The sequence below is a fragment of the Littorina saxatilis genome, linkage group LG2, assembly GCF_037325665.1.
Source record: "Littorina saxatilis isolate snail1 linkage group LG2, US_GU_Lsax_2.0, whole genome shotgun sequence".
Classification (NCBI taxonomy): domain Eukaryota; kingdom Metazoa; phylum Mollusca; class Gastropoda; order Littorinimorpha; family Littorinidae; genus Littorina; species Littorina saxatilis.
The window spans coordinates 38,451,188-38,463,357 of record NC_090246.1 but is presented as its reverse complement, the minus strand read 5'-3'; the positions used below and the strand labels follow the sequence as shown (position 1 = coordinate 38,463,357).

At 40.2% G+C, this 12,170-nt stretch overlaps 1 protein-coding gene across 1 annotated transcript; it reads right to left on the bottom strand.

Moving 5' to 3' along the window:
* Positions 1 to 1,380: 1,380 nt before the first annotated feature.
* LOC138958940 (uncharacterized) lies at positions 1,381 to 11,747 on the bottom strand. Its single transcript, XM_070330283.1, has 4 exons — positions 11,600 to 11,747; positions 7,107 to 7,839; positions 5,485 to 5,589; positions 1,381 to 2,967 (listed from the first exon to the last, which is right to left on the bottom strand). The coding sequence occupies exons 2-4, from the start codon at positions 7,824 to 7,826 to the stop codon at positions 2,824 to 2,826; spliced, it is 969 nt and encodes a 322-aa protein (XP_070186384.1). The 5' UTR covers positions 7,827 to 7,839; positions 11,600 to 11,747; the 3' UTR covers positions 1,381 to 2,823.
* Between the last annotated feature and the right edge of the window lie 423 nt (positions 11,748 to 12,170).

The window sequence follows — 12,170 nt, the reverse complement described above, 5'->3', positions numbered from 1 at the left end:
AATAGGTGAATTGCTTCAGAATAAACAATTACCATTTTCCACCTTCTTCCAATGATGCATTTTTGGAAAGTTTGTATACAGCTGGGCAAACGTTCTCCTGTGGTACCAGCCTCTCAACGTAAAGGAACGCTTAATAAGCCAACGATAAACAAAACCAAGATTAAACAAGTACGAGAAATTATCGGAATAGTTATTATTTTACTCTCAAAGGTAAACTATTTCTAATGCCTGATTTCTGAAAAGTGTTAATATTGGAAGGCACCCCCCCCCCCTCCCCCCTCCCTCATCCCCCCCCCTCCCTGTATTGATGACCTCTCAATCGTCAAAGAAAAGCTTACTAGGCCCTAGAAAAAACGAACTCAAAATGAAAACAAGCACAAAAACCAAAATGGTGAATAACATTACTCTATAACTATAAGGTAACTAACTTTTATTTCTGGAAAGTTCTCATGAGCAAAGCGAACTGCTCCTGTAGTGCCGATTTCTCAATCGTTAAGAAAAGCTTACCAATCCATTGAAAAACAAACTGAAAATTACTGAGAAGAAACAACACTGACAGAGAACAATACCGAGTTAGTTAAATTGCCCTCAGAGGTTAAATAAGCTTACGCTATCATATTTCAATGTTTCATTTCTGGAAAGTTCTCAGGAGCAAGGCAAACGTTATCTCTGTATTCCGACCTCTCAATCGTCAGAGAAAGCTTACCAAGCCTTTGAAAAACTTCAGAATAATCCAAAGCAATTGAAACAGCAATATACTTTCAACCAAGTGTACCTGATACGAGCCACTGTTTTTCCTAAACTTGTAATAAAGTAGTATTAGACTTATCCATATGAAAGGGACAATACAATGATACGCGAATGAAAATGATGGATAGGAAATAAAGGAACTGGACGTTTTCCATACAGAAAAAAAGATAGAACAATAAACATGAAGCAAAAAGGATAATAAAAGCTAAAGAAGAAAACCTAACAACCAAATTCAGAGGGTTTTTTGTGCAATAGAAAGATTATTGTCGATATCTCTAACGACATTGCAACGACCACAAGAACAGAACATTTCCGTTTCTCACCTAATGTTTGCTTTGTCTCGAAACTAATTAGATCCAGTAGACTCATCGGTATCAGCTTACTCAGCTCGGACCGAACCTTCAGACAAAATCATTCGCCAGAATGGAAGCCGTCTGGGATTTAGGAGGGTGGGCACATGCTTAATCAGTCACGTGACTGATCACGTGAAATGCGGGAAAGATTGATTGAATTGTACATTTATTGAATTGTAACGGAGAAGAAGGATAGGAAGAGGAGGGAGGACAAGGGAAGAAGGGGACGGCGAAAGGAAGAGATCTGCAAATATTTGCAAAACAGTAGACTTGTGAGTGTTTTTGTTTGATTTTACGAAATAAAAGTCCTATATGTCATATACTTCCAAATCGAACAAAGATGTGAGGTACATTTCAATTAAGTATTAAACAATTTTGAGCGATATTCAGTCCAAGAGAGGATTCGACTAGTCAGGTTAAGTTACCTGGACAATGTATTAGGCCTTATGGTCATGGCAATAAGTTTTATGTTCTAATTTAATTGAAGACAAATACTGAGCGTTTATGTCATCTCCAGCTTCAGCAACAGCGTATACAAAAAGAAGAGTAACCAAAAACCATCATTTGTGAGAATCCTCAAGCAAGCTTTTCAAAATGCAGGAGGACTCCCGGAGATGAAGGTTGTTTAGGTGCAAGTCCTTTTATAGCAGCATTCTGTTATGTCAGATGATGATGATGTTTTAGAATTCTGTTCTGTTGTGATTTTATGAGAAGCATAATATTCGATGAGCATTATTTTCTTTTAAAAAAAATGGAGAGGGAAAAAATCAACTGTATCTGACTGATTCGTTGGCATTCTGCTGCAAAATGGACCTGTTGAAGTTAACAACTTTGTTCTTATGTCTGCTAAACCCCTCTCGAGGCAAAACAAAGCAGCACATACGAGATTGTTAACAACAAGCGTTTCAAAATGCAGACAAATTCCAGGAAAAGAAGTTCGTCTCAGTGTAAGTTAACAAATACTTGTCGAATTCAAACCCAGCTTTTCAGTAATTTGTTTTCGTGCGTCATATCCTAGTGTAATCGTTAAAAGCTATTAACAAATATTAATCACAAAGAAGGTAACAGACACACACACATGTGGTATACGTGTACTAGTCAGACTGGACCAGTCTCCTGGCAGCTTAGACAGCAGGGCGCACTAACAGAACAAGCGATGTTCATCCTTGAAACAGCCATGTCTGAAAATGACCTATGTCTTCAGGGATCGTCAATAGATGACTTCATATCGAGTAGCAAAGGAAAGCCCATGATCAAGACACACACAAGTAGTACGTGAGAGAGATTTCTGGAAAGTTCAGTGATGATATGTGATATGAGAGTTATGTTGTATACGAATACCAGTCTCCTGACACCATAATATATACAAGAAGGAGTATTGAACGAACAGTACAAGCTACCCAGTAACAGCCTAACAGTTGAGCATGAAAAGTGTGGATGACTTGTCCATGACTGAATGATAGTGGTACTTACTTGAGCATGATCTTCAAGATGTGGTTTCAATTCGGATACAAGCAACCGTCACATTCACCTGTACACATTACACATCCATACTCTTCTACAGTTAAAATTACCGTAACTTAATACGATTACTGATATCAACACACCAAAGACAAGTTATACAAAAGCCACTTCCTGTTCCGAGTTTGGAAAAGTCATAGAAGAAATAACTTCTGATGTCGGCTTCCCGGATTGCGTAATATCACTCATGCTTTCATTTTCAGTGGCAAGCCATCATTGCTCCGGATGGATGACAGACATGTTGCATCACACTGCGCATGTGCCGGAAGTGATGTAACTTCTGTTTAAGGTCCTGGATGTCCTGGTTGAGTTGCAGATTTTCTTCCCAAAGTTCCAGAGATTTCTGTAAACAGACAAAGCAAAAATACCGTGAGCTTGTGGTTTTAGATTTCTAAATTCCAGAAGGACTGATTCACAAGAGAAAAGAATCTGATGAAATGAATTTATAATTACCACTCTGTCAACCCAGCACGGTAATCGCAGAGCAAGCAATCAAGCAAGAACAAGAAAAGGAAGGACAACAACAACAAACACACTGAATTACAATTCCATTAGGCCAAAACAAACAAGTCGCGTAAGGCGAAAATACAATATTTAGTCAAGTAGCTGTCGAACTCACAGAATGAAACTGAACGCAACGCAACGCAGCAAGACCGTACTCGTAGCATCGTCACTCCACCGCCCGTGGCAAAGGCAGTGCACGTGGAATTGACAAGAAGAGCGGGGTATTCGTTGCGCTGAGAAGGATAGCACGCTTTTCTGTACCTCTCTTCGTTTTAACTTTCTGAGCGTGTTTTTAATCCAAACATATCATATCTATATATTTTTGGAATCAGGAACCGACAAGGAATAAGATGAAAGTGTTTTTAAATTGATTTCGAAAAAAAAATTTTGATAATAATTTTTATATATTTAATTTTCAGAGCTTGTTTTTAATCCGAATATAACATATTTATATGTTTTTGGAATCAGCAAATGATGGAGAATAAGATAAACGTAAATTTGGATCGTTTTATAAATTTTTATTTTTTTTTTACAATTTTCCGATTTTTAATGACCAAAGTCATTAATTAATTTTTAAGCCACCAAGCTGAAATGCAATACCAAACCCCGGGCTTCGTCGAAAAGTACTTGACCAAAATTTCAACCAATTTAGTTGAAAAATGAGGGCGTGCCAGTGCCGCCTCAACTTTCACGAAAAGCCGGATATGACGTCATCAAAGACATTTATCAAAAAAATGAAAAAAACGTTCGGGGATTTCATACCCAGGAACTCTCATGTCAAATTTCATAAAGATCGGTCCAGTAGTTTAGTCTGAATCGCTCTACACACACACACACACACAGACAGACAGACGCACATACACCACGACCCTCGTTTCGATTCCCCCTCGATGTTAAAATATTTAGTCAAAACTTGACTAAATATAAAAAGGTCTGTTTTCGGTAACATAGGCCAAAAAGATAGGGTCGGTAGGTCGGGATTTTTTTTTCCCCAAAAAAACATATTTTTCCTTTTTATATTTAGTCAAGTTTTGACTAAATATTTTAACATCGAGGGGGAATCGAAACGAGGGTCGTGGTGTATGTGTGTGTGTATGTGTGTGTGTATGTGTGTGTGTGTGTGTGTGCGTGCGTGTAGAGCGATTCAGACCAAACTACTGGACCGATCTTTATGAAATTTGACATGAGAGTTCCTGGGATTGATATCCCCATACGTTTTTTTCATTTTTTTGATAAATGTCTTTGATGACGTCATATCCGGCTTTTCGTGAAAGTTGAGGCGGCACTGTCACGCCCTCATTTTTCAACCAAATTGGTTGAAATTTTGGTCAAGTAATCTTCGACGAAGCCCGGACTTCGGTATTGCATTTCAGCTTGGTGGCTTAAAAATTAATTAATGACTTTGGTCATTAAAAATCTGAAAATTGTAAAAAAAAATAAAAATTTATAAAACGATCCAAATTTACGTTTATCTTATTCTCTATCATTTGCTGATTCCAAAAACATATAAATATGTTATATTCGGATTAAAAACAAGCTCTGAAAATTAAATATATAAAAATTATTATCAAAATTAAATTGTCGAAATCAATTTAAAAACACTTTCATCTTATTCCTTGTCGGTTCCTGATTCCAAAAACATATAGATATGATATGTTTGGATTAAAAACACGCTCAGAAAGTTAAAACAAAGAGAGGTACAGAAAAGCGTGCTATCCTTCTTAGCGCAACTACTACCCCGCTCTTCTTGTCAATTTCACTGCCTTTGCCATGAGCGGTGGACTGACGATGCTACGAGTATACGGTCTTGCTGAAAAATGGCATTGCGTTCAGTTTCATTCTGGGAGTTCGACAGCTACTTGACTAAATATTGTATTTTCGCCTTCCGCGACTTGTTTTTTTTTTCCCAAATGCCAAAAAAAAAGTCTAGGGTCGCGCGAAAAAAATAGGGTCGGTCGGGTTACTGTAAACAGACTATTTTTTTTGTGTGCCTTAGACTGGACGATTTGTACCGGTATGGACTATGTGATGAACACGTGGACAAATTGTAGCTTACCGTTTGGTTCAATCAACTTTTGATTCATAAACGCACAAATCATAATACAACAACATGCTTACAACTTTAGGAGCACAACAAGTTTAAAACTTATAATCAGTGCTCACATAATCATACCTGTTATTTCATGGCGGGATATGATCAACAAAATATGGCGACAGATCTTCTTGAAAGGAAGAACATTGAAAACAAGATGCACACAAGTAGGAGAATAGGAATGAAAGATTGATACATATTGAACAGACAAAAAGGGAGGAATGAATAAAAGAAATCAACAACAACAAAAACAAGAGAGCTTACCTTTTCTAGCCGGTCTCTCTCCAGTTTCTTGTTGAGGTTGGACCGTCTGGCTGCTTCTTTGTTTCGCTCTTTTCTTAACGCGGCTTTTAGCTGTCGATGTCTTGCCTGCACAACAAATATGTACTCAACATTATTTTTGAATCACAAAAATGGCTGTTAAAGATTCAAAACTCGCGTGTTGTCATTATTAAAATATAAGTCTCAATTGTGAAGCAGTCTTAATAAAAAGAGAGATTAAGCTCATATTTTAACTAGACCGACCCTTTAAAAGCTGGTATCTTGAACTTGCTTTTTAAAGATTATGGTGAGACCTTTTTTCCCCATAAATTTAATCTGAGAAATGTCATGTCATCGTAGTTGTAATACCTTTCTCAGTAGTGTTGCGTTATAATGTTTGGTGGTACGCCGCATACGCAGCAAGCCATTCACACATTTAACTGTCGAGAAAAGTCGCAAACTCGGCATAAGGCCAAGACAAATAATCAATGTTTCCGATTTCCCGACAGATCCTTTTTTTTTTACCTTCCGACCCTATGAATGTTTTGATTCTTAAAAAAACCCACTAAAAATCACAGAACTCAATTGTGAGACTTTACAAAGTAAGTTACTCTTCTCCGATATCCATACAACTCAGCTCGCAAGATTGTCGGCCAAGTAAAAGCCCCATGCGCTTGTATACATAACAACAACAAGTCGCGTAAGGCGAAAATACAATATTTAGTCAAGTAGCTGTCGAACTCACAGAATGAAACTGAACGCAATGCCATTTTACTCGTAGCATCGTCAGGCCACCGCTCATGGCAAAGGCAGTGAAATTGACAAGAAGAGCGGGGTAGTAGTTGCGCTAAGAAGGATAGCACGCTTTTCTGTACCTCTCTTTGTTTTAACTTTCTGAGCGTGTTTTTAATCCAAACATATCATATCTATATGTTTTTGGAATCAGGAACCGACAAGGAATAAGATGAACGTGTTTTTAAATTGATTTGGACAATTTAATTTTGATAATAATTTTTATATATTTAATTTTCAGAGCTTGTTTTTAATCCGAATATAACATATTTATATGTTTTTGGAATCAGCAAATGATGGAGAATAAGATAAACGTAAATTTGGATCGTTTTATAAATTTTTAATTTTTTTTACAATTTTCCGATTTTTAATGACCAAAGTCATTAATTAATTTTTAAGCCACCACGCTGAAATGCAATACCGAAGTCCGGGCTTCGTCGAAGATTACTTGACCAAAATTTGAACCAATTTGGTTGAAAAATGAGGGCATGACAGTGCCGCCTCAACTTTCACGAAAAGCCGGATATGACGTCATCAAAGACATTTATCAAAAAAATGAAAAAAACGTTCGGGGATTTCATACCCAGGAACTCTCATGTCAAATTTCATAAAGATCGGTCCAGTAGTTTAGTCTGAATCGCTCTACACACACACACACAGACACACACACAGACACACGCACATACACCACGACCCTCGTTTCGATTCCCCCTCGATGTTAAAATATTTAGTCAAAACTTGACTAAATATAAAAAGGAGAGAGAAAAAAAAGAGAGAAGGAAACCGGTCTACCGAGCCTATTTTATTGGCCTAATACAGAAAGTTCAACCTACCTTTTCCAGTTCATCTCTGTTGGGATCTCGACAAGGCGTAGAAATAGCGTACGGACTGTTCATGTTGATGACGTTGGGGACGTTTCTTCTGGGCTTGTTGACAGCCGGTACTTTTCCCATGTCGTGTATTGAGGCGTAAGGTGTGTGGTGAGACGGTGTCGTTGTCGTGTGAAAGTTCGCAGATTGTAGCGAAGAAAAATAACCTATTCCTGGTAAAGTTCCCGTAGAATGTGACGCAATGCTCGGATGAGAAAATGACGTTATTCCTGGTAAATGTCCAGACGCCACTGACGTCATCCCGTCGACATGACCTGTCTGCAGGTGAGGAAACGATGTCGTTGTGTGGCCATGCATTGTAGAGACTGACGTCATTCCGTCGACATTTCCCGCATGTGGACATGAAAATGACGTCGTTGTCTGTCCGAAACCTGACGTCATTCCATCGACGTTTTTTGCTTGTGAATGGGTGATGCCAGATCCCATACCACGCAGCTCTAACCCTTGTGGTGGCTGATGACCGTATCCCATGGTATTGTTGTTGCTAATCGACGTTTGGAGAAGTGTCAGTGAGATGTCAGTGGCTTGAGTTGTCTGTGTTTCGTGTCCGGATGCGGAAAGTAAGGTAGTGTAGGAGGAGTGAGGAAGGTTATCTGGCATGAAGCCTGGGGGTTGAACTGAAGACTCAATAAGCGCTTGAAGGCTGGCTTCGGCTCCTCGCATTGTGACCTTAGATCTGCACAACAAAGAAAAATAGACAAAATTAACCTCAGGTTTTGATAATGAGGCAACTGTCTAATTGTCGTCACCCAGCTTTGTTGCTCGGAGCATGCCTTCACGACAATTGTCAATTCCAGCTTTCGGTAGAAAATTCAAGATCTGCAGATATATATAGCTAATCACTCGTATGCATTTACCCGTGATGAAAGTGTACATAAGAATACAAATAATGTGGATTTTTTGTTTTGTTTTGTGTTACTGTACAGCGAAAGAGCAGCTATTTGCATGTTCATACCAGAAATGTCGATAGCCTCGAAAGAAACAACTCATGGGATATTGAATCACTATCTAGCTAAGAAGTTCTACTCTAACCCCAGAGAAGTTTGACCTTGCAAACATGCTTCTTATCGATAGTGTTCTACGAAAACGATTTGCATTTACTGGAAAGCTGAAGTGTCAGCTCTTGCTGAATACGAAGTGTCACGACTGTGACTATTTGGTTACACTAAACCATACTTTCCCAGTGTGACTATTTGGTTACACTAAACCATACTTTACCAGTGCGACTATTTGGTTACACTAAACCATACTTTACCAGTGTGACTATTTGGTTACACTAAACCATACTTTACCAGTGTGACGCAAGATAGTAAAGATAATTGCTGTTGAATAAGAGTCATAAACTTGAGACGTCATAAAACACTCGATTTAAAACCACGTGAAATGCATACCGGCCAAACAATGATGAGAAAATGTAAGTTTTACGCCCTCACGGCTGGCTGGCTTCGCGGCTGCACGTGCTGCACGCACTGATGACAACACGCCCTCTGAACGTAATAACAATAAACAGGGTGAGGCTGAAGCTGTGCTATTGTCGCCACGGGCCACTGAGTGACGTGGTGTGTCTGTTTTGGATACATTTACCTGGCTGTTAAAAACACAGTCTCGGACCAGAGAAGTCACAGAAACACAGGATACATCAGAGAAAAAGGCATCTGACCTTGGTTACAGTCTGTCGGCCGTAAAGGAGTATGTGTCGGGACTGAAGGACCGATCAGCTGTGCGTGCAGTGAAACATGTACACAGAAACAACTCTTTTCGAAGGGTGGTTCGTGACAACACAGATGACAGACAATCATTGCTATGTGAAACTGACGATTTCGTGTTGGTCACCGATTGCAGCACCGACAAAAGTCCAGGCACGTACTGGATGATCAAGCAAGCAGCTCGCCACATGATACGAGAAGAGAAGGAGTACCTCGACAAGCTTCGCCATGGGTCACCCGTCGACAGGAGAAAATTCGCCGATCAACTCCGAACTGCGCTACACGAAGTGTCTGTACTCCGGGATGTGACTAAATTCTACCTCGGTTGACAGCAAAGCTATTCGGTTCGGATATCGTATCGATGTTGTGGGTGTGACTCGGGACTTTTGTTCTCATCATGACATTTTGGAGAACGGTGTAAATTGCATTACACAGAACAAACGGACAATACGAACACTGACGTGGAAACTACCGTGTCGGGAAAGGGATGGGAACTGTAAATCATACCTATGATCGGTGCATTGTTAAACGTTTCATGTTTTCGAAACTATGTGTACACCGATTTCCCTTCCCCTCCTTCCCCATTACAAGGGGCCGATGGCCTAGCAATTAAACTTTCGTATTCGTATTCGTATTCGGCAAAGCCATTAGGGGCATGTTACACGGGAAAACCCGGCTTTGTATCATGAAAATAAAAAACAAAATTGCAGGGGGGGAATGTAGACAGCTGGCTGCCGGCTGCTAGAGGAGACCTGAAATGGGCTAGGGACCGGGTTGGGTCCAAACAATGATGACTGATGCGGGGAAGTTATGGGGGTGGGCGGGGTGGGGGGAGGGGTGGGCGGGGTGGGAGGGAGTGGGAGGGAGGGAGTGGGAGGGAGTGGGAGACGCTTGAATCAACAGTTGGGTAAAGTCACAACGGTCCTCTTCAGAGCCATGCCTAGCTCTCACTTCAAAACACACGATAATCTAATGAAAGGTACAATAACTATCAGCTTCATGTCCGTCGTGTCGTTATGGGCGTCAGCAATGTTAGTCTTCCCAGAAATCGTGACTGCTGCTAAAAAAAAAATCCATAGCATAGTACTGCGGCCCGGTTACGGCGGACAGTTTGAGGTCAAGGTAATATTTGGCACCTGGTCAGTTGTAAGGTAAGTTACTATACTTATAGCTAACAGACACACGCACACGAAAGTGTACCTTTATTTCTCTCTCTTCTGTCTCACTCTTTCTCTATTTTCTCTCCCGCTCTTGTTTTGTTTTGTTTGTTACAAAGACAGAGAGATCGAGTTACTTACACTGAAAGTGTATAACAGTATTTTCAAATCCGATCATAAAAAACCATGAGCACAATCGACGAAAACACCCAACTTATCGTTCAAGGGGGGTTAAGTACCAGTGAGGTAAAAACACCCGGAACAGGCAATAATGATGAACAAATACTGAGCATGAGGTAAACGAACAATTAAACTAAACTTGAAATGAACGATAATACAAAACTTTTCACTACGTGGTCATTTAGGTCATACCGGAAGTAAGGAAGCAGGCGGGCAGACAGGCAAACAGGCATCAAGTGAGGTGAATAATTATGTGAACGAACGAGTGAGTGAATGAGAAAGTGAGCGAGCAAGCAAGCAAGGAAGAAAGGGAGTGAATGAGTGAGTAAGCGAGTCAGTGAGTAGGTATCCTACTAGTAAGGGAATGCCCAGAGACAAAATATCTACCAGACGATCTGTCCGGCCAAGCCAATTCAGTTGAACAAGTGCGTGTACCAGTCTCAAGTTCAGTCAAGTGCGAAAAGAAAAATGTCCCATATATATCTATAGCTACAGTGTAAAGGTGCGTGTACTCTCAGCTAAACCTGTCAGTTATTACTATCTGGGAACTGTTTATTCTACTGGTCCTATCATTTTGGGAAAAGGTGACAATTTATATGGGTTCTCTTGACACCTGTTTTTCTGTATTTCCTGTATTACAAATGTATGCCACTTTAACCACTACTGAAAATCCATGCAAGTCTCAACATTTTTCAAGAGGTTTGAAAAAGAGTGTTATGTGCAACAGTTAAAACAGGAAACAGTTATTTCATGACTTGTGGTACGGTTTACTTTTCATTACTGAGTAGCCTATGTTGACGCTCGAAACGAAATGCGTTGTTATTCGTGTCAACATCCACGACCCAATAAGATGTTTGACATCAAAATGAAGTATTATTATTGCTTTTGCTTCTTCATTTTCAGATATCATTTCATGTTTGCACTGCAAGACCTCACCATCGGTTATAGTAACACTCGTGTTTACGATTCATGTCAGTAGCGACGATAGAAAAGCCGAACCAAGACTTAGAGCAAAAAGGTTGAAAGAGAAGAATACAGAACAACAATAAGATCAAGTGTGCAGCAAGCTAAGCAGCAGTGAACACTTGTCGCATTTGACGTACTTTTTGCAACAGAAGTTTATGTGACAAATTTTCTTCTGTCTTTAATTCACGTGTAAACGCGACAAGCTATCTGAAGGATCTGCGCCGACACACAATATACTGACTTTGTGCCCTCCCCTGAGAACTAAGAAATAACACTGAATCGGAAGTTGACCACTCTGCAAAACCGTTTCCTACATTAGCATACCCTTCGTTCAGCTTTGCATCAGTACTAGAAATAACTTTTCAAACTTGTAGCCTACAAAAACGCATACACACACGCACTGTAAAATTTCGGATTGAGAACTTACCGCAGACCGACTGACACACACGTCGATGATAAAACCGCTGCGATTCACAATGCGAAGTAAACACCGACGCAGCCCTTTTTGCTCAGTCCGCGCAGCGTGCTAAAAATAAACTAGCTTCCGATGGTATGTGGGATAATACGGGGATTTCCCGGCTAGAGATCCGCTCCATTGGCTGGGCGTGTTTACTGTAACCTCTCTGCCAACTGACTTCTGATTGGCTGTCCGCGGAGGACTGTTAATCATGAACGAACTAGAACTCTTTCCCAGGAAGAAGGATTGGGATTGTTACATCCAGAGCCGTCCCGACCTTCTTCCTTGATAAGGTTTTTGGTCGGAATAGACAGGTTTATGATTGAGCTAGCTTCGATTGATTTCTCGACTTGAATCTGAGTGCTGCATTTCTTGTAAACTGAGCGTGCGTAAACTCATTCTTTAGCGATTTTCTTAATCGTGAAATTGCAAGGTCCGGCGTAGGTGAGTTTGTCGGAAGACGGGGTCAGTCAGTCCGGGAAATAGAACTTGACGAAAGTTACTCAGTAACTATATCTGAACTAATGCTTTTAGTGGGCGT